The 25959-nt window shown below is 42.2% G+C and overlaps 1 protein-coding gene and 1 long non-coding RNA gene across 12 annotated transcripts in view; one reads left to right on the forward strand and one right to left on the reverse strand.

The window, feature by feature from the left end:
• MAPKAP1 (MAPK associated protein 1) overlaps positions 1-25959 on the reverse strand; it is a 259089-nt gene that overhangs the window by 3974 nt on the left and 229156 nt on the right. For all 11 annotated transcript variants that reach the window (XM_072777941.1, XM_072777940.1, XM_072777937.1 and 8 more), the window contains one exon: positions 3064-3161. In XM_072777941.1, coding sequence (XP_072634042.1) covers positions 3064-3161 — 98 coding nt within the window. The remainder of the gene's footprint in view (positions 1-3063; positions 3162-25959) is intronic.
• Positions 12024-15796, forward strand: LOC140605731 (uncharacterized). Its single transcript, XR_012008293.1, has 2 exons — positions 12024-13862; positions 15546-15796. It is a non-coding gene; the product is annotated as an uncharacterized lncRNA (long non-coding RNA).

A 25959-nucleotide genomic window follows, 5' to 3' on the forward strand; every position in this document is an offset into this window, starting at 1 on the left:
CAGAATGGGGACATTAATGTCTACACTCTGCAGGGCAACACTGAAGACTGAACAGTTATGTAAGATGTCTCATATGCAGTTGCTCAATAAATGTGAGATATTAATATTTCTACAAGAGGGAACGAGATAAAATCTTTCAATGGAGAGTTGCCTGCCTGTTCATCACAGTTTCTTGGACATTGGCCTCTGGCCCTTAGCTTTTTCAGTTTCCATTCCAAAGCTCTTGTTTTATGTAAAACTCCTGAATTCTAGAAACACCACATGCATTACTTGAGTCTAAGACTAACTCCTGGGACAGCCTCTGGTGGAAACATTTCTGCCACATTCTGGGACACAGGGCTGGGGCCTCAGTCACTTGGTACTGGTGCAAAGCTCACAGACACTGTGGGGATGGCAGAGAAGGCTAAGTATTTAAATTGCTATAAAAATCAGAGACAGAAAAAGTGAAATTTAATCTTCCATCAGGATCATGACCATTAGCTCTCTAAGTAAATCAGGCCTGGGCATGCTGTGACTCTCCTGGAGTCTCCAGCATGATGCAATATTTCTACAAACCTTTTCATATGAAAACAGACATTTCAGGGGAGGCGATAGGCCTCAGGGATTTTGCAGAAAAGCATCTGCTTCGAGGGAGCATTTGGTCCTGTAAAATGATTTCTCTGCACTTGCTCTTGCAGAGCCTCATACTGAAGTCATAAACCCGTGTTTCTGTCATCAATCTGCTGTTGTGAAAATTATTTTGATGTCAAACACAGGATTATAATTTTACTAGAATCCTCAAGTCTTGTATATTTTAATGCTGGCTATAAAAAAAAGGCCAGCCCCTGATGGGGTAATGGAATATTTCTTTACCTGGTCCCCGAGCACTGAACAAGTTCAGGTGACAATCTGGCAAGTAACTCTTTGCTTGCTGGCTTCAGGCTGCCCCATGACTCACCACCTGGTCTGAGGGGGGCTCTGGGTCCTAACTGTCCCCCCCAGAAGCTTTATCTTTTTCATTTTCATCTACTATGTTTGGAAATCTTTTGCAGCCATGAGGACTGGCCTCAAAATGTCTCTGCAAAACAATGCCATTTTGTTGAAACCTCTCATTCAACTCCTCAAAGGCACACACATCCAGGGGGTTAGGAGCAAAAATTTGGAAGCTGCCAAACCTGGGGTTAGGTCTAGTTCTGCCAGTCATGGTCCTGGCTAAAGTTTCTTTATTTCTGAGCCTCAGTTTTCATCTACGAAATGGGAATGATGTTACATTACTGCCTTGGAGAACCATGAAGGTTCCGTGAAAGAGGGTAGCAGGTGCTTAGCTCAGGTCCTGTCCTCCGCACTCAGTACTGCTTACTTTTTAAATTTTTCATTTATTTTAGAGAAAGCTAAAGAGAGAGCACAAGCAGGGGGAGGGTCAGAAAGAGACGGAGAAAGAGACTCCATGCTGAGCACAGACCTCAGTGTGGGGCTTGATTCTAGGACGCTGAGACTATGACACGAGCTGAAATCAAGAGTTGGACGCTTGGGCACCTGGGTGGCTCAGTTGGTTAAACATCTGCCTTTGGCTCAGGTCATGATCCCAGGGTCCTTGGGATCAAGCTCTACATCGAGCCTTGCTCAGAGGGGAGTGTGCTTCTCCCTCTCTCTCTGTCCCTCCCCCTGGTTGTGGTGTCTCTCGCACTCTCTCTCAAATAAATGAATAAAATCTTAAAAAAAAAAAAAAAAAAGAGTTGGATGTTTAACCGACTGAGCCACCCAGGCACCCTCGCTTAGCTACTTCCATTATTATTACTTGATGGCTTTCACTCTCAAGAGGAGAATACTAACCTAGGTAGGTCTGCCCTACCTCATTTGATCTGTGTTCTAACAGCCCTTTGCTGGGGTGGTGCGTTGTACCTGCTACGATCTCCATTTTATAGGCAGAGACACTGAGGTCCTGAGAGGTGGTGTGACTGGCCAGAGTCACACAGCTACGGGTGGGGGAGCCCCCTCTGCCTGTAAGTCTTGCTCTGCCAAAACAAGCAGTTCTGTTCTATCTGTTTTATCTATGTAAGATTCGGCTTGAAAAAAAGGATTCTCAGTTTGGAAGAGTCTGAAAACCTCCAGTCCAGGGCAACTCAGAGTGTGGTGCACAAACCAACAGCCTAGCAGCAGCTGGGAACTTCTTAGAGATGCACAGTCTTGGGCCCTAACTCACATGTCCCAAACCAGCAAGGCCCCAGGGGAGCTTTTTCCTCAGCCTGTCCCCACTTTGCAAGGTTCTGTGTGACCTGGTTCTCTGCTCCAGCCACACAGGCCTGGGGGCAGCCCCCAGCCTCTTGTGCTTGCCCTGCCTCTCTGTCCCTTCACAGGCGGCTCCCTGTCTGAGATGCTTGTTCTCTCTCATCTGGCGAAGTCTGTGCTTTATCATCCATTCTTCAGGGTTCTGCTCGCCCGGCGCCTGCCCGCCTCCCCACGTATACCTACCCCTCCCAACCCCCTCGCCCCGGTCCCTGTGGCACCTCTGTGACTGTTTAACAATCTTTTTGTAATTTAATGTTTAATGTCTGCCTCTGACAGAGGAAGAGCTTTCTGGCGGCAGGTCTGTCACTGGAGCATCCCAAGGACTAGCCTGGTGCACAGAAGGCACTCAGGGAGCACTGCTGAGATATGGGAACACACGATTGTAGCATAAAGATGAGTATGTTTAGAACAGGTTGCTAAAATTACCTCAAATACATTAAGTATTTACCCAATAACAATTTCCTCTGAGTCTGTTCCAGGAGCCTCAAGGAACTTCTGATAATGGACAGGAGGAAATACGTGGTGCTTGAAAAGGACAAATAAACGAAGAACAGGATTGGGGTGGGGAGGAAGCTAGGGGGGCCTGCTTTGGCTGAAGGGGGAAGAGGGTGGCTGACGTGTGGTGTGGCCCTGAGAGTGTGGTGTGGCTGCTCCCCACCTGGGTGACCAGAGGTTATCTCCTCCTCTGCAAACCAGGCCCAGGAGCCTTGTGTAGTGCCGTGGGGAGGGGGCTGCTGCCGGCCTGAGAACTGGCTGCACAAAAGCCAGCCCTGCTCACCCAGTGCCTGGACTCACCTTGAGCACAATTTCATTGACAGTAGCAGCGTCAGATTCAAAGTAGAGGTGTTTGTAGTCGTGATTGCTTAGATATGTGAGTTTAAATATTGCGTGACCTGGAAAGAGACAAAGAAAGAAAAGGCAGTGTTGAGGGGGTTCTGGTGAGTTCCCCTTGGAGGAGCCCCCACATATTCTCCCCTTGTTGTTTCAGTTCAAGTGAGAACAAGTGGAGATGGTGAGGCTGACTGTTCCTAGGAGCAGTTCATTTTTCTCATCACAGGCTGGAGAGAAAATGGAGAGTAAAAAAAGAAAAAAAAAAAAGAAAAAAGAAAAAAAAATCAAATGGCTAGTTAGGTCTCATTCCTCTCTGTGTTCAGGGCAATGCCCCATTAAGGAAGGCTTTACAGAACTACTTCTATACAACGGGTACAGGGAAAAAGTGGCATTTTTAAGGCAGAAGGCCAGTTAACTCCATATTGTTATTCTAAAAATAAAATAACTGTGCTTGAAGCCAAATAAATGAGCACAGGAAGGACAAAGGCTGCTGGTAATGCTATCACGAGGCTTCTCCATAGCCCTGGCTACTGTGGAGATAGGGGAATCCTGGTCTTGTGCCCCTGTGTGGAAGCTCCTCCTGGCCTCCAGTCATTACCCTAGAAGGATGGCACCTCACAGAGTTGTCTGACCTCAGGGGGTCAGATCCTCTGAATGCACAAATCTCTCCCAGGACCAAATTTTTTCATGCCCCTTTCCCACCATCTTCAGAATAACCTTGTCATAACCCATGCACAGGCCAGCCCACGGCAGGTCACACTCCCACCAGCGCAGGCCTGGCAGTTCCTCTCTCACTGATCTGTCTGGAAAATGCCGATCTTGGGTGACTCAGCTCACCTCCTTGGACAAGTCTTCACAGCTAAACTTCTAGGCACCTTTCTCATGCAGCTCCCATACCATCTGTGGTCTGTCAAAGAAACCTGCTTACTATATTGTGACAGGTGACATGTACCATGGCCTGTCCTTTGGGCCAGACACACCAATCAGATTCCCTCCTCTAAACAGACATGGATGCCACTCTCAGTCCCAAACGAAGCCCTCCCTGGCCCAACAGCACATGATGTCCTTGAGTTATGGGAGACCCTACGGCCCTCCAAGAAAGTCTTCTTTCTCTGCAAGCTATTTCGAAGTTGGTTTGCCTTCCTGGCAACCAAATGAGCAATGCTTCCAAGAGACACGTATACAATACTCAGTACTAAGTTCCCAGACTCAGGAGCCGCTGGTGACACCCTCAGAAACAACCTTCCTTAGTCTGCTCTATAGATCTCAGTGCTGGTGAGATTAAGCATATCCTTTCTAACAGGACTTCTCATCCATTTTCCTTTTAATTGAGGCAGCACTGGTTATAGTTATTAATTAATAATATGTCACCCATATTACTGTAAGTTCACCTCTTTCCCGGAGAGATCTTCTTGGGGACTTTATTTACAGTAGCTAATTCTTCAGATCTCCAAAAATAAACTGATATATGTCGTACATCTGTGGCCAGAAAAGTTGAGCTGCTGGTATTTTATCCCAGAAACATCATTATGATATACTAATTGTGACTATAAATTGTATATTGAAAAAATTAGCTAATAGTTTCTGAAAAACCTCACTTTCAGTCACTTGACAAATTTAACCTGATTTTAAATAGTGGTACTAAAATGTTAGAATTCTTAGCTAGAAGCTAATCATTCTGTTAATATGTAAATTATCTGCTTCTGATAAGAAAGGGAATCTCACATAAACAGATATATCTGTATGCGTGTGTTCCTTGATTTTCACAGGACCCATTTTGGAAGAGTAGAGTCTTGCTGGTGATATCACTGTGTCAAAGAACAATGCAGCTATGTGTTGGCCATGCTGTGACCAAGCAGACATCCATGAAGGTCACAGGGCTGGGAAGGACAAAGAGACCCGCCCTCCAGGAGGCCTTACTGACACCTGGCCATAACAGACACAGACACTGGGGCCTGGGGCTAGAAAGGACCAGAAGGTCTGAGGGAGGCCCGTAGACCTGCAGCTTCAGGGTTCACTGACCGCTCTGATAAGGGATCTCATAAACTGTCTACACCACCTGCTCCCACTTGTCACTGACAAAAACCACACCAAACCTCAAGATGCTAGATCATGTTTTGCCCAAACAACTGAGGTGTTACTAAAAACCTTTTCTGTACTCTTTAGGTAGAGCCAAGTCTATATGTGGCATATGTGATCTGCAGTCTGCACTGGTCTGGGAGCCTCTGGATACCCTGACGCTGTCCTCCTAGGATCACACTGCCTGTGGGACATACTGTGGGCTTATAGAGCGGTGGCCTGCAGCTCATCCGCACCACAGTCACATGAAAAACAAACAAGAGAACATCCCAAGTCAAGTCTCCTGGAAGGCTGCATATTTGGGCCAGGTGAACATAAACACACTAACATCTGTATTTTGCTGCGCCTATTTCCTTGCCTGTCTCTGGTGTTCACTCTAGAGCCGCAAAGAAGAGTTAAACTGAGAGGAATGAAGAAAAGTTCGCCACTCACCATCTCTCTGAAACCTCTGATTTATTTGTCCTTTCCAGGGAGAGCATTCATGTCAGAGAGAGGAGAACACTGAGAATCTTACCTGGAGTACTTGGATTTTCATTTTAGCGAATCAGCCCTTTTGTGATTATTACAGAGCCATAGATGTTAATAACTGGGATAAGGTGTGGTGAGATGGCGACAGCACACAGCCCTTTCTTCCTCTGTGGGGGAAATTTTGAGGGATAGCTCTAGTGCATAAACTCAGGTTAAACTCAGCCACCACAGCTTCCACCCCTACAGGAGCCATGGGACATGGGGTCAACTCAATCCAACAGAATTTTTGCTGTGAGGACTCTTCTCTCATTCCAGGGATCTGGTTTAGCGGTGGCCAGAATAGCAGTTTTCCTCAGTTCAGGCCCCGCCAGCAGCAGAGTTTTGTGCAAGGGCCGGAGGAATGAATAGAGTCAAGAACCGTGAGTGCCACGAGGATGCTAACTAAGTGCACGTTGCTGCTGTGGAGACCCCAGGTGGAGGTGGACAGCCCCGTCAGGGACAGTTTCTTGGAGGAGCTGACATTGGAGCAGTCTTAAAGGAGGATGGGAAGTCAGCTGGGTAAAGGTAGGGGTGGGGAAGAATGCAACAGAGTCAGGACAAACGTACAGGAGCAAGAGGCAGCAGGTGTCTGGGGAGATCGGAGCAGATAAAGCCACATGCAGTGGGCAGGTGGGGGATGCCAGACTCACCAGCTGAGGGAGTTGCTGGGGGCTGTAAAGCTAGGCAGGAAAGTAAATGGTCAACCTGTGCTTTTGGGTGTTCCTTCTAGATTCCCAGGGTGAGGAGGCAGGGAGATCTGCTGCCACAGCCGCTCAGGTAGGAGCGTATGTGGGCGGGTGTGAGCTGGCCAGAGGCAAAAAGGATGCTGAGAAGGAACTGGCTTGAGAACCATAGAGGAGGTAACAGTAGCAGGACTTGGGGAATTTTTTTTTTTTTTTTTTTACAACAGAATAACAGCTAGTAAGCAGGATTCACACTGGTGTAGTTTCATCTGGTCCAAAACCTATATATTAAGCTGTAATAAGTTAGTTGACCTCTTGCTGGGAACAAATCTATCAATAAACAGGGGTCATACATGCTACATGGTAAATTTCCACCTGAGGAAGTAGCTAAGAAGGAACCACTGGCATTTCAACACCGATTGAACAGGATAAAAACAGAATAAGGAAAGTCTGTTATCAAACACGTTCTCAGCCTTAGACACCTCCAGGCTCACCTCAGGTAAGGGGGGGAAGAGGAGGCTCCTTAGCTGCAGCCTCCCAAGGCATCTGTCCTGGGATGCCAGAGGGAATCTGAGCTGGGCAGGTTATCCTTGAAAATTTAAAGAACATCAGTTTTCATCAGAGGGGGAAGCCATAGGTGCAAAGTGTCTTTGTAAAATTGTCAGCTGCGAAAAAATTGTGTATCAGTATGATTGAAAGGGAAATGCAAAATCTAATATTCTAATCAGTCCGAGTTATTTTGCTTGGGTTGTTAAATTTTGTTTGGAGACTAAAGCATGACAAGGGCCTGGGATGCAGAGGGGGAAAGTGTAAGCTCTGGACTCAGGCTGAGGGTGAACTTTTAGCTTCACTGTGTTTTAGCAGCAGGACCTGGACAAGACACTATTTCTGAAGGCCCCCAGATCTGCCCCCAGGAGTCTCACGTAGCACCCAGATAGAGCAAGGCTCAGTGGATGGTGGTAAACATTCTTACAACTGTGATGGAACAGATATTTGAACAGAAAATCCCTGTTACTTTTAAGATTTTGTTTTTTAATTGGGCTGCCTTTAAGTAGATTTGGTTTTAGAGTTGTAGGAATAAAATGCAGTAGAGTGGGGCATAAAATAGGCATCTAAGCACTGGTCACATGCTCAGGGCAGATACTGAAACTATACATTTGCTCCTGGATATGTAAAAATGTATTTACATTATGTAGTTTCAAAGTAAAACAGAGAAGATGGAATGTAATACTGAACAGAAACTAATTAGCAACACAAATGTCAGAAGGGGAGTCACTTGAACACTTGTGCTCTAATTTCCCTTCTGTGTTATGAATTTTAACTTAAATAAGAGGCTGTGCTGAAAAAATAGGTCCCTCTGGTCATTTGTGGGGAACGACCAGAGATCATTACGAAAAAGCTGATGTCATACGATTGGCCAGCTTAAGCAAAGAGGGACAGCAGCTTCTCTTTGCCTGCTAGGAGTGCTTCCAGGTTGCCTCCGCACACAGAACACGGAACGGAGGTTACAGTTTGAAAGGAGCCTCCTTCTAACATAACCTGTCAGCATTGACTGTGGTTGGCAATGACTGGTTGAGCTGCATCTTTCAAATGGAGCCTGCAGCTCACCTTTGTCTAAAATGACCAGGTGTCACCACTTGTCAGGGAAGCCAAAAATGTTTCATTTTCTCCTTTTCCATTAAAGTATAAAATATATTTAAAAGTTCCTAGAAACTTAAGAGTGAGAAGAAAAACCTCCACACTACCTCCATAATGCCAATACCTGGCAGAGTGATATCCATAATCTCTTTTCTAGTCATTCTCACACATCTGTTTTCACATAGCCATAATCTGATGGTATACCAAAATTTGGGCCTTTTTTTTTTTTTTTTTTTAACCATAGCTCTTTCCATGTTGGACATAGTCTCAACTATCATGTTTTCCTTTCCTTTTTTTTTTCTTTTAAAAAGATTTTTAATTTATTTATTCAGAGAGAGAGAGACAGAAAGAAGTAGGCTCCATGCAGGGAGCCTGACATGGGACTCGATCCTGGGTCTCCAGGATCACAGGCTGCAGGCAGCGCTAAACCGCTGCGCCACTGGGGCTGCCCTCAACCATCATGTTTTTCAATGGCAGCATTCTTTTGCAAAGTGGATGTGTGCCAAAGTTCATGCTCTCTTTCACAAGCATGTAAAATATTTGTAAAATTGCCAGTATTATCAATAAAACTATGGAAAGTATCTTTGAGGATTTGGATTATTTCTCAATTCCTTTATATCAGGCATGGATGCCTTTTAAAACATTTTTAAGAGGAGAATTCTAATTTTATTGAGAAGGAAACACATTAAAAAATGTGGTCAAATGGACTATTCAGGCACTTTTACGTGTAAAATTGTATTAAGTACATTTACAATGTTTTACAACCACCACCACTATCCATTTCCATAAGTTTTTCATCATCCCTAATAGATAACTCTGTCCTCAGTAAACAGCAATGTCCTTTTCTCCCATCTCCCAGCTGCTAGGAACATATATTCTGGTTATTGTTGTCTACAAGCTTGCCGATTCTAGGTGACAAGTATCAGTGGAATCATACAGCATTTGTCCCTTTATGTCTGGCTTATTTCATTTGGCATGGTTTTCAAGGTTCATCCATGTTGGGTACCATGTTATTAGAATTTCATTCAAGGCTGAATAATATTCCAGTTTCTGTATCTACTACATTTTATTTATCCATTACCTGGGAATGGACATTTGAGTTGTTTCTACCTTTTGGCTGTTGGGAAGAGTGGTGCTATAAACATCGTTGTGTAAGTATCTATTTGAGCCTCTGCTTTCAGTTCTTAGGGGCCTCTACAAAGATCATATGGTAACTGTTTAACTTTCTGAACCAAACCGTTTTGTGCACTGGCCACACTCGTGAGGATTCTAATTTCTCCCCATTGTCATATTTATTCTTTTCTTTTTTCTTTCATAACAGCCATCCTCGTGGGTATGAAGCAGTATCTCAGGGTGGTTTTGATTTCCCTAATGACTAAGGATGTTGAACATCTTTTCATGTGCTTATTGGCCATTTGTCTATCTTCTTTGGAGAAAGGTCTATTCGAGTCCTTAGCCCACTTTTGAATTGGGTTATTTTGGAGGAAATGGACTTTAGGGCATTTGTGATTTGTATTTGTATTGTTCCGGAGCGTAAGTGGCAGAATAGCATTCAAACTCTATGGAGTGGGCTCCCAACCCTTCGCTGTCTTTGTAATTCCAAAAGGTCTCCTTGCAAATCAGTGCATCTTAGCCAAAATTCGTGATCATGGTATCTCCCCTGCCAGGTAAGTATTAGCCAAAATTCATTTTCCCTGACACTGCAGACCCAAAGAAGGAAAACAGACATTTATAAATTGTAACAGCTGCTGCAACATGGATACTCAGCTTTAAAACTGGGTTTCTAGGGTGTGATCTCTTCTGGTTCCTCTGGCTAGAAGGAAGTGGAAAGCTCTTATTGGGATTCTTGGGGGAAACAAATGGGAACACATGTTCTTTTAGGTAAGGCTGTACCTTTCTATAGACCCTGGAGGGAAGGATGGGCTGAAATTACCTGGTTTTGAGGCTGCAAACCCCCTCTGGATTCAGTCCCCACTGTAAACAGCAGTTCTGAGCTGCCTCCAGGAGCTTCAGGTCAATGTAATTCAACTGGTAAAGGCTGGCATCACTTCCCCAGCACTCCTACTGTGGCAGAGGCCTGGGGAACCGTAATGACCTCCTTGACCTTTAGAGCAGGGCCGAATCTGACCTACTTATTTTCTGCCTGCATCTTTCAAATCTCTCTTTGGCTCTTTCCTATAAACATAATTAAAGCTCTCTGATTATAAAAACTCCCAGGGCAATGTGATTCCCCTCTTTCCTCATTTATTGAAAACATTCTTGGCTAAGGTCACTACGACCTTTATGTTGAGAGATCCAGTAGATACTTCTCAGCTTTTAGTTTTTAGGTTTTAGGCTTCTCAGCTGTACTTGATACTTCTCCCCGAACTCTTCTTTTCCCTGGATTTCCATCAAGGCACAGTTATCTGATTCTTCAGTAGATTTTTCCAGTCAATCTGCTTCTCACACTTTTGTGATCCTTTCCTTCATCTGTCCCTTAAACGATCGTTTTCCCACTGTCCTATGCTTGACCCTTGTTCCTTCTAACTCTGCATTTCTCCTCTTTCAGGTTTGCCCCTTAGGTTTTAATTACTACTTGTGTTGATGATCCTGAAGTAGAAATCTGACCTAGACTTTTCTCCGGAGTTTCACAGCTGTCCTCTCCACATGCCTAGAGTGCAGCATGTCTAGAATCAATGTCAACATTTCCCTTTAAATCAAAAGCTGTTCCAGGCATCTGGTCTCCTACATAGTTCTCACATATTCATCTTCTGTCCCCTTCCATCCTGTGGCCATAGCCCTCACCCAGGTCCTGATCATCTATTGCCTCCTCTCTGGTTTTCCTACTTTCTTTCCTTTTTTTTTTTTTTTTTCCGGGAGTTGGTGCCTTTATTGGCCGACCAGCTACTTGAGGGGGATGAAGCGGGAGGAGTGCGTGGCCCTGATGCCGGGCCTGCCGTGCTTCGGTTTTCCTACTTTCGATCATACTTGTTTAGATCTAAACCTCTACCCACAGGAGTCATCCTTTTGTAACACATATCTTGCCACATCACTCCCCTAGAACACTGTGTGGCTTCTTTTCCTCTTGTCCTCACAATAAAGTCCAAACTTCTTAAGATGATTCTTTAAGTAGTTCTCAAACTTCGGTCTCAGAATCCCTTTACATTATGAACATTACTGAGGAGCCCAAAAAAGCTTCTGTTTGTGTGAATTACATCAACATTTATTGCATTAGAAATTAAAACTGAGAAATTTAAAAAATATTTAATTCATTAAAAATAACAATAAACTCATTACAAGTTTATATAAACAATGTATTTTTTAAAATGGAAAACCCTAGTACTTCCCCCAAGCAAAAAAAAAAAAAAAAAAAGTTTAATGAGTGGAATTATTTTATATTTTTGAAATCTCTTTAATATTAACAGAAAACAGCTGGATTATCCTATCTGCTTCCGCATTTTGTCTGTTGTGACAAACTGTTTTGGCTGAAGCTTATTATATTTTTTTAAGATTTTATTTATTCATTCATGAGAGAGACAGAGAGAGAGATAGGCAGAAACACAGGCAGAGGGAGAAGCAGGCTCCATGCAGGGAGCCCGACGTGGGACTCGATCCCGGGATCCCGAGATCATGCCCTGGGCTGAATGCAGCACTAAACTGCTGAGCCATCGGGGCTGCCTGAAGCATATTTTAATATTCTTCTTTGCAAATATTCTTCTTTGATACTATGCCCAATTTGATACATGGTAGTTTCTTAAAAGAGTAGTTGCAATGTGGAATCTAAAACCACATTAATAAACCTGTATTCTATTATACTACTGGTCTGTCTGGCACTGTTTTTTATTTGTTTGTTTTTGATTTGTTTTTGGTCTGGCACTTTGAATGAATCTTATACTTTTTTTTTTTTTGTTTAAAGATTTTATTTATTTATTCATGATAGTCACACAGGGAGAGACAGAGAGGCAGAGACACAGGCAGAGGGAGAAGCAGGCTCCATGCAGGGAGCCCGACGTGGGATTCGATCCCGGGTCTCCAGGATCGCGCCCTGGGCCAGAGGCAGGCGCCAAACCGCTGCGCCACCCAGGGATCCCTGAATCTTATACTCTTGAATGAGTCTGTAACAGCCTGCAGTAGTCTGGAAAATACTGGTTCATGGAGTTATGTAGGTCTTCCAAATGTGGACACATTTCATTATACAAAAGTATCACCAAAAAAATTGCATTCATTAAAATCACCACTGGTCTCATCAGAAAAGTCTTTAAGTTTTGAGAAACCAAGCCAGTGACAGATACAAGTTTTCCAAAACTCTGTCACCTGAAATCTTGAATTTCATCATTGGCATCAAATATTATCACTTTTTTTTTTTTTAAGTGAAGGGCTTCCCTCCTTCATTTTCAAGAAAATGTCTGCTAAATACTCAAATTTGAATAACCATGGTTTGTCAAGTTCTTTCAAGTAAAAGTGGTGTTCTGTAAAATAAATGGCTAGTTCAGCAACTCAAACTATATGACTGCTTTTTCCTTGAGACAAATACTCTACTCCCACATGCAGCAGAAATGCTTATGTGTAATGAATTAAGAACAATGGTTTATGGAGTCTTTTGATTCTTTGATTCATGTGCAAGTTGTTCTAACAAAATACCATATGGCATTTCAGTAATCAAGTACTGGTTGGGTTTTACCCTTTAGCTTTTAGAGGCAAGAAACAAGTTTTATATCTGGATATTCTTCCACAGTTTGTGATAAAAAGTTTGATAAAAAGTCCACATACACCTGGGAGGCTAAATTACAACACATGAAACTCCATTTATCCAGAATCCTTAGAGCAGACAGCTAGGGTGAGCTTTGTGCAAAAAAAGCCTTTTTCAATTTTAAGCATTAAAATTTCTTATTACAAAATTTCCTCCTATATTAGAGTATAAGGAAAATAAAATTACTGTGTTATGTTCATCTTTATAGGTATGGAGTATTAGGATTTCCTCAGGGTTGCAGAAGGTTCTACATCTTGCCACAAAATAGTTCCATGCTGCCATACTACTCTGCTTACTGAATTCTTAGATTGCTTTTTAATAGTTTTTGTTTTGTTTCAGTTTTGGTCAACTCTTTTAAGTTTTCACTTCCCACTGTCCTTATTGTCATTCTTTCTCTCCTTCTATTTTCCACATTTAATATCCTTTAGGATGAAAACCCAGATAATCAAGCATAGTTGAAATTTGTTAAAAAAAGAAGACTTTACAGAGTCTGAGTTGGGGCTAGGGATGCTCTCACATCAAAACAGCACAGAAGTGCCTTGGCTTCATGTTGGTGGCAGAAAGAATATAAACCTCTATTTATTACCGTTTATAGAGTTGACCATTGAATAATAAGGGTTTAAACTCTGTGGGTTCACTCATTACTAGAATTTTTTCAGTAGGTATATAAATTTATGGTATCAACAAATACAGTACAGTATTCAAAATGTATTTTAATAAGTAATCCTTATGACTAACATTTTCTTTTCTTCTAGCTTATTTGTTGTAGAATACAGTATATAATACATATGACATACAAAATGTGTTGATCCACTGTTTATGTTAATAGTAAGGCTTCTGGTCAACTATAGGCTATTAGTTAAGTTTTGGGAGAGTCAAAAGCTATAGATTTTTGACTACACAGGCATCAGTGGCCGTAATTCCCTACGTGATTCAACTCTGGACAAGTCATGCAACTTCTGAGTCCCAGTTTCCTCATTATTATAAAATAGGAATAACCTCAGCCTCACAACATTGTTGCTAGGATAAAATCAACAATTCTAGAATTCTATATTTAATGCATATAAAACCTCACAGGCTGTTGTAAAAACTAAACAGTGCGTGTAAAACATGCAGGACACTGACAGGTACGTGGTAGGTTCCCTTTGTCTTTTTACTTCCTCTAAGACAAGCAAACTTTTCCTGAAAAGGTCAAGATAGTAAATATATTAGGCTTTGCAGGCCAAGAGCAAAATTAAGTACATTTCATAATTATGAAATTTTATGAAAAAAACTTCCAAATTTCTTATTGCCAAAATTTGAAATATAATGATCAAATGAATTTGGGGGGGGGGTATAGTACAGGTCTACAAAAGAGAAGGATAGAATTTTTTCGAGATGGTGCATAACTTTGTTTAAATGAAATCCAAAGTTAGTGTTCCCTATCATTAAATCAATTGCAAATGTTCACCAGTAAAAACTACTCTTAGTTCATAGGTGGTAGGCTGGATTTACCTTTGGGACATAGTTCGCTAATTCCTGTTTAAAGAGGCCTCTCTTGCTTATTTACCCTTTCTGGGTTCATTCTGTGCAGTTGCTAATAATGACATTTTGAATGCTCCTTGTAGAGATCTGGGTTTCTATCTGGCATTTTCCCCCTCCAGACTTTAACCTTTCTTGTAGCGAAGGCTTAATGGTAACACATTCTTTCATCTTTTGAGTATCTGAAAATGTCTTTATTTCACCTTCGTTTCTGAAGGACATTTTCATGGAATATAGAATTCTAGATTGACAGATTTTCTTTTAGCACTTTAAGAGACATCACTCCATTGTCTTCTGGATTGCATTATTTCTGATGAGAAGTCAGCAATCATTCTCATCTTGGTGTTTCTTTTTTTTTTTAAGATTTATTTGAGAGAGACAGAGACAGCGAGCATGAACCGGGGGAGGGGTAGAGGGATAGAGAGGGAATCTCAAGTAGACTCCTCACAGAGCATGGAGCCAGATGTGGGGCTCGGTTCCACAATCCTGAGATCATGACTTGAGTCAAAATTAAGAGTCAGATGCTTAACCGACTGAACCACACAGGCACCCCTTTCTGGCTATTCTTAAGATTTTTCTAGTTATCACTGGTTTTTTAGCAATTTGCTTATGATGTGCCTTGATGCAGTTTTCTTCATATTTACCTTGTTTGGCCTTCATTGGCCTTCCAAAATTGGTGGATTAGTATTTTAAATCAAATCTGGAATAGTTTTCTCCTCCATTCCTGGGACTTTAGTTACCCGTATGTTAGAACACTTGGTATTATCCCATAGTCTGTTCTTCTCATCAATTTTTTGCCTCTGTGCTTCAGTCTCAATAGTTTCATTGTCCTGTCTTGAAGTTTACAGATTGTGGTAGGCAGATTCAGAAGTGGCCCCCAATGATTCTGTCTCCTGCTTTCCATATCCTGTGTCATCTCCTTATCTTGCATGTGGGCTAGACCTAGTGACTTACCTTTTTTTTTTTTTTTTCTAATTTTATTTATTTGAGAGAGAGAGAGAGAGCGAGAGCGAGCACAGGCAATGGGGGGGGGGGCAAAGAGAGAGGGAGAAGTAGACTCCCTACTGAGCAGGATGCCCGATGTGAAGCTTGATCCCAGGCCACCAGTATCATGACCCAAGCTGAAGATAGATACTTAACTGACTGAGCCACCCAGATGACCCTAGTGACTTACTTCTGATAAATAAAATTCAGCACAAGTATATTTCTAAGCCACTTCTAAGGGTTGGTTGTAAATGACTGTGACTTTTTCCTTGCTATGACTCTTACTCTTGGTTATTTTGTTGAAGCCAGCTGCCATCTTGTGAGCTCATCTATGGAGAGGACTGTGTGGCAAGGAACTCAAGATGTTCACAAAGAAATGAACTCTACTGGCAACTACTCAGTGAGCTTGGAAGCAGATCCTACCCCAACTGAACCTTGAGAGGATTGTGGCCATGGCTGACAGCTTGACTGCAACCTCAGGAGAGACCCTCAGCAAGAGGACCCAGCTAAGCTGTGCTGGATTCCTGAGAATTAATAAATGACTCTGGTCACATAAGTGTTGATTCAGGTATTGTATTTCTCAGCTCTAGAATTTCCATGTGGTTCTTTTTTTTAGTAGTTTCCATTTCTCTTTTTTTGAGTTGTTTTCCTTTCCTTTAAATCTTTTTTTTTTTTTCCTTTAAATCTTTAAACACATTTATAATAGCTGTTTTAAAGTACTTATCTGCCAATTCTGTGATCCTTGCCATTTCTGGCTATTTCTATTGATTGATTTTTATCCTAGTTATAGGATGCATTTTCCTGCTTCTTTGCATATCTGTTAATTTCTTATTGAATGCTGGACACTATAAACATTACATTGTGGGTTGTCTGCATTCTGTCATCATCCTTTAGAGAATATTGGGCTTTATTCTAACAGCCAGTTAATTTACTTGTGGACCATATTGATCTCTTAAGACTCTTTTTAAAAAAAAAAAAAAAGATATTTTTATTTATTCATTTGAAAGAGAGAGTGAGTGAGAGCATGAGCAATGGGGAGGGTCCGAAGGGGAGGGAGAAGCAGATTCTCTGCCGAGCAGGGTGCTGGACATGGAGCTCAATCATAGGACCCTGAGATCAAGACCTGAGCTGAAGGCAGATGCCTAACTGACTGAGCCACCCAAGAACCCCTTTTTAGGACTCCTTTTAAGGCTTTATTGTGTAATCACTATATTGTACACCTGAAACTAATATAACACTGTATGTTAACCAACTGGAATTAAAATAAAAAGTTAAAAAAAAAAGCTTTATTAGGCAAGGATTTAGAGCAGTTATTAGTCTAGGGCTAGTTTAATCTTACTAAGATATGGCCTTTGTGGAGTCACGGCTACATGCCCTGGAAACTCCCGTCTGGTTGGCCAGAACTCCACATTATAGTGCCCTAGTAGTTGTGCTTTGACCCAACTTGTGAGGTCCCACTATAGGCATGCATAGTTTGGTATACAACAGAAGATTTGAGAGCCTTTTTCTGGAGCTTCTTCTCAGTGTAGCTCCCTCTTCTCCACACTTCATTTATTATAAATTTCAGCCTCCTCCAATTCTGATTTCTGTCTCTGAGTTTGAGGAGACGTCTATACTCTCCTTGGGAAACGCTGAAGAAACCTGAAGTGATAGTAAGTTTCGCCTCATTTGTTTCCCTTCTCTCAGCGCTCACAGTCCTGCACTGCTTGTTTTCTAGTGTCTGAGAACACTTTCTTATATTTTGTATGGTTTTCCAGTCATTTATGATAGAAGGGCTAATCTGGTAGCAGTTAGCCTGTCCTGGAAGCTGCCTATGGGAATCTTGTAAGCAATACACACTTTGATTTTAATGAAACAATGGCTTACTTTTTCCATGTCTGTGAGAACTTAAAATCTAAGCACCCCATTTATTTATTATGAAAACACAATTTGGAGCTTGGCAGGAGGCAAGGGAAACAGATTTTTCCTATCATTTATCTAGCTGAGAAATCTTTCACACAATTTTTCAGTAAGGAACAGTTTCTGCCCTTACCTTCTTTTCAATCAGGATCTCTTCTGATGTTAAAATCAAGAAAGAAAAAATTTGAAAAAATGGTAATAAAAACCTAAGAAAACATAAATGTATGCAAATTTCCTATTATATCTGTTTTGTTATTATGGGTTCATAATGCACAAGCCAATAATTAAGCGAAAACTTTAATGAAAAAAAAATAAAAGGTTTTTCCAGGAGGAAAAAAGTTGATACCCCAAAATGTTTTCTACTCTAACAAGTATTCAAATTGACACAAACATATTCTTTGCTCATTAATAAATCCTAGGGAAAAATGAGGAAGGATTACAGAGAATGAAAACCCACTGAAAATCTTGGGAGCAGACAATTTTCCTCAGAAACACAGACATTCTTACATGTTATGTAGTAAGCAAACATGCTTCCCAACAACTCCTATGAGCAACTGTAGTATGTGAAAATGAATATGGGAGTTGTGTTGTTCTTATCATCTGTCTGGGACTCAGAAGAGAGTCTCCTGCCTCCTAAATTCATAGAGTGTTGACCTTCCTGAAACCACATATTGTCTTTTCCATGAACTACAGAGACAAGCACGCTGGTCTCATCTATCATATGCTGAGGGCAAACAGCAATAGTAGGTTAAGAACAAGATGTTGGGTTTGCCTTTCCACTACAACCTTGAGAAGTTCTCCACCGTACTGCCATATCTCTTTGTTGAACAGCCACACTTGCTCTTGGCGAATTCCAAATTCTAGAAGCAACTTTTAAATGCTTATGGTGCCCAGGCAAAGTTTGAGGGTCATCGAGCACTGACTGTAGCCCCTGGACAGAAACTGCTGGATTTCTAAAGGATGCATCTGGGAACATAAATAGGCATACCTACTGCAAACATCAAGTGCCAGTTAATAATGACTAGATCAATGGCACACATGCTGGGTGGGTTCCCTCCTGGCTGAGTTCTCAGGGGTCTAGCCAATGTTATCCAGTCCCAGAGAACTGCTCCCTGAAATACAGTGATAGCCTATTTAACAGCAGATCACAGTGTGAGGTTACTGGAAACCAAACTGGGTCAGAGAACCTAAGAATGCAGCCTGGCAGTAGATGATGCCCATTGGCCCTGAGCTTAGAGATTTTTTCCCCACTTTTATTCTGTGGCACACTCCAGGTCTTTCCCTCCCACACACTTGGAAAAACTGAGGTGGTCTCCCTGGTTGCCCAAACCCATCTCCCCGGCAGCTCCCTTGTTTTGGAAGGAAATGATAAATAAATCAAAATGCACTAAGCAGCACTTCCACAGGCACTCGCCTCCTCCACTGAACATGCACCTCATCAATCACACTATTGTCTGCTTGAAAGGCGAGCCTTGTAAATGTCATATCCACTCAGGCCCAAGGAGAGGCGCATCCAAATGCAGCAAGGAGTTTTAATTGGATAGTGTAATTAAACTAAAAAACCCCAGCAGACTCCCTTTGACAGGATAGATGAAGACCCCTTTTAATAGGGCTAGGAAACATATCTGTTAAAAGGATGAGGCACTGCCTGCTCCTGATTGTGCTCCAGAGTACCCTTATGAAAAGGCAATTCAATAACTGGGGCATTTAATATGTTAGAGTCCATTGTGTTCTGTAATCTAGCAGTACTTACCGTATTTGATCTGGAATTTATGAAATAAGTCCTTGTCAGAGAATAAAAGCACTACATAGCTTTCCACCTGATGTCTGGAGTACCTGGACCTCCTGGGAATCATTAGAGCCTAAGGATGGGCTGTGGTCTTCCTGGCTACAGGTCTACTTGAGTATAAATGCAAATGCCTTACTTACTGGGGCCTACAGTATGTGGTATGGCCATGGCCATCCACCCACTCACCCAGGGGCTGTGGCTCTGTCAGCCAGGATGGCTAATGTCGCCCTCATTTCTCTTTCATTCTCATGAACATCTATCTTGGGTACCTCCTCCTTTAGGAACTGGAATGCCTGTCACATCAATGTGTGTGTGTGTATGTGTGTGCATGTGCTCTCTGCTACAACTACTACCTCTGTCCAACAGAAAAAAGAGAAATCAGGTGATCAGAGGATTCAACATATGGATTGGGGTGTGCCCAAGTCGATTTTAGTAACAAAACCTGAGTCCTTCTTCTGCCACTCTCCCTCCCTACTCTTTTTTATTGGGAACAGGGTGTGGGGGATGCAAACAAAGGCACATTTAAAGACACACACAGACACACAGAAACATACACTAATGGCCCACAGTTCCACAAGCAAGGCAATACAATTAGTGGGGACACATGCACGGGATTGTCTTACAAGCAGATCATAACAATGCCTTTCAGATGGAATGCTAGTGTCCTGAGGACAAGGTCAGGGAACTCAGATCAAGAGAGCCTCTGAGTTGGAGCTGAGGTGGGATCCAGACAGAAGATTTCAGACTTCCCCCTCTGTAGCTTTCCAGAAATAGTGGGACACTTTACTTTATACACAAAAACCTCAAAGTCAGTTTGCCTGGGCCCTCAGACTGATTTTTCTTTTTGGAGGATGATGAAGGTTTTGTGTGATGACTGCTTTTACTCCTCCATAAAGCCTGCTTGGAGCTCTTTTGCAAACCTCTGAACACTCTTAATACTGGTCTTTCACTATGAGTTGATGATCCCATTAAGGATATATAAGTGAATGCTTATAATCTATGAGAACTGGATACTGAATTAAACCATCAAATACCTTTAGGTTTAAATGAAAACTACATAAAAGCATTTCAGCCATCAATTTGGCTATCACTTCTGGCCAGTATGAATTCTGCTGGAAAAGCTATTTTCGTGCAGATGTGGAATTCAATGGGAGAGACTGACTCGTGTACCAACATCAATCAAAATGTCGACTTCCCTGGCAGCTCTCAACACTAAGGCAGGTTCAAAGGTCACAGGATAAAGAAAAAGCCAAGCTCTGGTTCAGCTCTAATATCTCCTCGGTAGAAGTCTTGCAAAAGTACCCCCTTCTGTATTAGCCTTGCTTTCATTAATCTTCTTGCCATCTTCTTTAACTAGTCATGCAGAACCGCTCGATAGCGAGACGTATAATGGGGAAGGCCCTGTGCCTATTACCGCGTTAACATTCTCTTAAGCCCCAGTGCAACAATGGAACGAGAAGGCAAAGGGAATCTGCAACTGCAGCATGCAGTGTAGGCAATTCAATTACAGCCTGGGCTTACCTATGTACTTCTGACCTATAAAACACAAGAGGCCTTTGTGTCTAACTGGCTTGGCCATTAAGGTTGCTGAAGATCACAACAATGCTGATCTTTTCTATTTAAGCTAAATCAATGTGGACAAATCATTATTCAGTAGCTTTAATTTAATTAGTAAATTAAATACACTACTTTACAGATCTTGTCAAGTACTTATGAAAAGAAAGATTCATTTAAGCGGGAGGTCACCAATAAGCCCAACTAATTTAACTCATAACCTTAACTGAATCTCATCTCAAATATCTAGCAGGTTCTGTTCATACCAGGGCCTGACAGTTTCCTGCAGTTGTGGTTAACTCATAATCCCAGAGTTCCTATCCTATATCCAAACACTGTTTTGGACAAAGAACAAAACAAAACAAAACAAACAAGCAATCCCCCACCAGCATCAACAGAATCAGATTTCCTTTAAATTATACTATTGCAAGAGAATGTAATCAGGTTACCTCTATTATGTTGCTTCCTTAAGATTTTCTATTATCTATACTTAATTGAGATACAGAGCTCTTTTCAGCTATAAAGACGACAGCTACTTTATTAAGGTTTAAATCTGATTTCTTAATGATAGGCTGCTTCCTTTAAAGACTCGAAACCTGCACAACCTTCTTATGATAAAACCAGACCTGGCATGGTTGAGTCTGGTACTTTATTTAAATCCAGCCTGAGAGTCTCTGAAGGGTGTTAGTTTAAAAGAAAGGTCCCTTGCTTTTGTTTCAGTGTTGGAATTTGAGGCTAGCACTTAAAAAGAGAGCCCAGCACATCCAAAGCCCAGGTTTAGCTGAGTAAGGATGGAGGATGCCATGGTAGTCTCTGATATGGAAACATTCTTCCCTCCAATGTGTTGTATACATATTTGTTCAGTTAAAATGAATTAAAATGAATTCATCTTTTAGAGGTTGGTGACATCCTTCAAAATAGCAAAAGATATCCTAAGGAGTGGCAAAACCAGACTGAGAAATCACTGATTTGAATAGTAATGGCAGTGCATAGCCTTTTTGTTTTGTTTTGTTTTGTTTTCCCCCCAATCTACAAAGGCAGAATTTATTCTTAATTTCTCAGTGCTTCTGATACACAGATTTTCTCCACTAATTCTGGTAAGAGTTCATATTTATATGTACAAATTTCTTCTAAAGCATGTATCTATTTAGTCATTAAGTTCCAGGTCCTTAAACACTCACAGGGACAGAGCAATAAATCTTCCCTCTGAGAATGCAGCCTAAGAGGGAGAAGTTAGGGGAAGGAAAGAGAGCCATAGAACTGCTATTTATGGAGCACAGCTACATAGTCTGGATCTTTCTGATCCATGGTTATGTGTAATTATGTGTCTCACTGCAGGCGCTCTATTGCTCAGTCCCTTTGCCAAGTCCACTATTCACATACTTTTTGGATATGGCGTCAATTAAACTTGAGCTGTGTTCCTTATGACGACCAAATTAATGGTTTGACAGGCTTTTTCAATAAACACTGCAAACTGGTCATATTTGAAGGTTTTAGAAACCATTTCTTTTCTGTTCAAAATTCTGACAAACATGTCTCAAGACAGACTGGGACAACTTCATTATCCTTCCAACACTTAATGCCTTTTTGTAAAGAAGGCTGTTTAATAACACGTTTGCTGTTTTCACAACTAAATTATTCCAGTTGGTCACACGTTCCAGTCTTCGGCAAGACACTGTGTTACGAGAGATAAAAACATGAAAAAGGAAATATATTGCAGAAATCAAAACCTTATCTACTTCTAGACTCTCTCTCTTTGCCATAATTCATTCAAGAAGGCCCCAAGAATAATTTTTGATGTAAACTCAGCTACAAACATACATCACTATGCTGATAAAAATCACAGGCTAAACTTATGAAATATAGTGACTTTCATTTCTTTAGTGCTGTTAAAATAACTTTTTTCTAAGGTTCAACAGACACAAAAGATAAAAAGGGTTACCATTAATCCTTTAAAAGAAGAAGAAGAAGAAGAAGAAGAAGAAGAAGAAGCAGCAGCAGCTGCTGCCGCCGCTGTCACCGCCCCACAGATTAATTCTGTGGTCTGATGATGGTCTTGAAGATAAACTTTTTAGATTAAGTCACTGAATTAATTTGATGAAGATACTGGAAATCATAAAAAAAAAAAAACAAACACAGCATCAAGCCGATTCAGTTAATGTATCTTTGTTTGGGCTCTTTACAACATAAATTATGCTGAGAAACTTTTGGTTTCTCAATCCTGGCCTCATTAAATTCAATTTGAAGACAGCAAACATCCATTGAGGACAATTCTGCAGGCACTGTGGTGCTATGGATGAGGATAGAGAAACTAGTTCCTGGATCAATTAGTTCAGCATGGAGATTGAGGGGGAGGGACAGACTTCAAGTCAATAAACAGCACAGTGTGAGAGGTGCTGTATCCGAGTTTGCTGTGCAAACTCTTTGGGACAAAGTTATGGAGAGAGCCTGACACTGGAGCTGGACCTTGAAAAAAGGATGAGCCAGACATGAGGAACTGGAGGTGCCTGTTAGTTAGAGGGAGGGTCAGTGGGGAGGTGTACTCCAGGCAGTGGTAAGAGCAGCAGCACAGAATTCAAGGTGTGTTTGTGTGCAAATAATCCACAGTGACCATAGTCCAAGTTTAGGATGGGAAATTATGGGCTATGAGCCTGGAGTAGTCAATGTCTGTAAAGACTCCTATGGTGAGGAGTCTGGCTTCTGTCCTGTGAGCCTGTAGCTTTCAAACCTTTTTTAAAGCAGCAAAATCCCTTTTATTGGTTGACTGCAGAATCCCCAAACAGAAAGAAGTAGCACTCTGCTGACTGAAGGGGAGGTGTCATAACCAAGCCTGCCCCTTTCCCTGCCCCCAGCCCCTGAGGTCCCCCAAGGACCTAGAGCTCTGAGGAACATGGTTTGGAAAGCACTGTGATAGGGGCACAGGAACTTAGGAAATGTCTGACTGGGGCAGTGCACCTCTTTGTTCAGGGAACTCACAACTTCTAGATCTCTGGAACCACAGTGAGAGAGAAGGAAACCTCTTTAAGACTTGCATGTGCTCTCTCTCTCTCTGTGACTATCATAAATAAATAAAAATTAAAAAAAAAAAAAAAGGGATCCCTGGGTGGCGCAGCGGTTTGGCGCCTGCCTTTGGCCCAGGGTGCGATCCTGGAGACCCGGGATCGAATCCCACGTCGGGCTCCCGGTACATGGAGCCTGCTTCTCCCTCTGCCTATGTCTCTGCCTCTCTCTCTCTCTCTCTCTCTCTGTGACTATCATAAATAAATAAAAATTAAAAAAAAAAAAAGAAAGACTTGCATGTGAGTAGGTTGAAAATAAGACAAACCATCCAGTAGGTTGAAAATAAGACAAAAGACTCTCTTCCTGGATTGTCAATATTGAAATGGTGGACCCCACGTCTGCTCTGTATCCCCACAGCTTGGAACTTGGCACCTCTCTCAGACATGTGTAATATTTACTTCCTGACTGCCTGATGGCAAGAGGCAACTGGGAGGTGGTGGCTGCGCATCTTTTCTTCCTTCCCTCTTAGGGTGTGTTACACCCTTCACTTTCAGTGCCTGAATCACACACAGACTTCTTTGGCATGTGAGTGTCTTGGTATGAGTGTAAAGGAAATCTGAATCCTTTTTCTAGTTCTTTCCCTAACCTTTCTACTCCAGCTTATCCATCTATGAACATGTAAGCAACTGCCTTTCATTTCTCAGAGACATGGAGAATTTCAAAATGTTACTTTTCAAAGCATCCTGAATTCTTGGGAAGAAAGATGCCAGAACAATGACATCTTTATTGGCTGATAAGCTGGAGTGGGAGGAATTAGGAAGAAGATGTTTATCTAGAGGTGGAGGCAAGTGCCCCAGAGCAGTAAACAATTTTCTCACCAGCCCCTTCTGGCTGCCATCTTGCAGAATCCCCTCACTAGGATGACAACAATGGCAGGAAGTGAGAGTGGGTGGGCATGGTCTGCCTCCTTTCCCCTGTCACTAGGTTCTCCCTTTTTGTCAAGCTGGAGACCAATGGGTTGAAAGGAGGAGATTATGTAGCCTAGCACAGCTGGATTTGATAAAACAAATACCCACCCAGAAATGAGGCAATGTGGCAGGTGCCCTGTCCATAGGACCCCTTCAGGGGGCTCTCTGCTCCTATGTCCCTGCTTAGTATTATCTCAAAAACTTGAACCATATTATAAACACTTGCTGGCCTTTACATTTCTTACTGTTTCTTTTGAGTATGTCACTCCTTATAACATTGGTTCCCAATTCAGTGGGCACTGGAATAAAGGGGATTAACAAAAATTAGAAGCTCATATCATCCTCCAAGTTAATGAATCAGAACCCACTGGGGAGGGGTGTGTGGGTGGCCCAGTCAGTTAAGCATCTGATTCTTGGTTCTGGCTCAGGTCACGATCTCAGGGTTGTGAGATTGAGACCTGTGTCAGGATCCCTGCTCAGCAGGGAGTCTGCTTGAAGATTTTTTTCCCTCTGTCCCTCTCCCTACTTGCTCTATAATAAAATAAATACCCCCTCTCCCCCACCAAAAAACCCCACTGGGGATGGGCCCTGGAGAACTGCATTTTAAATAGGCTCCACAGGGGGCGCTGGGTGGCTCAGTGGTTGACCATCTGGCCTTTGGCTCAGGTCGTGATGGGGGTGGGTAGGTGGGGTTCCTGGGATTCAGTCCCACACTGGGCTCCCTGCAGGGAGCCTGCCTCTTCTGCCTATGTCTCTGCCTCTCTCTGTGTCTCTCATGAAAAAAATAAAATAAAACCTTTAAAAAAATTAAAATAAAAAATAAATAGGGTCCACAGGCAATGCTGATATATACCAGACTCTGACAACTACTCTCTTGCAGCCTTTTCCAGGCAACTAACAAATTCTTGTACAGTTTAAACTTTTTTCTTCCATGAAGGAATTTCAGTGTGATCTCGTCCTTTCTGCCTATTGATGGGACTGAAGGCTTAAAAATAATGAATCTAAATGCTACACTCAATTACTTAACTGCAAAAATATAATATGCCAAAAATATATAACCAGACTGTATCTACTTTGATAATTTAAGCAGAGGAGTGCCAACCCAGCAGCGATCTCTTCTGCAGGACCAAGAAGGAGTTTAATTACGAGCTGGTAGGTCATGCAGCTGCCAATAATCTGGAGGGTGTTGACACTTCCGGCTTGATGGATATCTAAATCTAGTCCTCGGCTGCCACAGGAAATCTCCTAGCTTCCCTCTATCTGGCAAAGAAGGAAGGCAGGTCCAGGTCTGACTGCTCAAGTGCCCCAAATGGGAAGAAGAAGGGAGAGCATGAGGGCTCTGGTGCATCAGGAACCTGCCCCTAGGTCCCCAGCCCCCAGAGTGGGGCTCCTAAGGTCAGAAACCGTGCTATGAGGTTCTCTGCTGCCATCAAGACCTAACAGGATGGGGGCTCATGTCAGGCTCTGGGCACCATAATACAATCCTGTTTGATTAAAAGAAATTTCTGG

The sequence above is a fragment of the Canis lupus genome, chromosome 16, assembly GCF_048164855.1.
Source record: "Canis lupus baileyi chromosome 16, mCanLup2.hap1, whole genome shotgun sequence".
Classification (NCBI taxonomy): domain Eukaryota; kingdom Metazoa; phylum Chordata; class Mammalia; order Carnivora; family Canidae; genus Canis; species Canis lupus.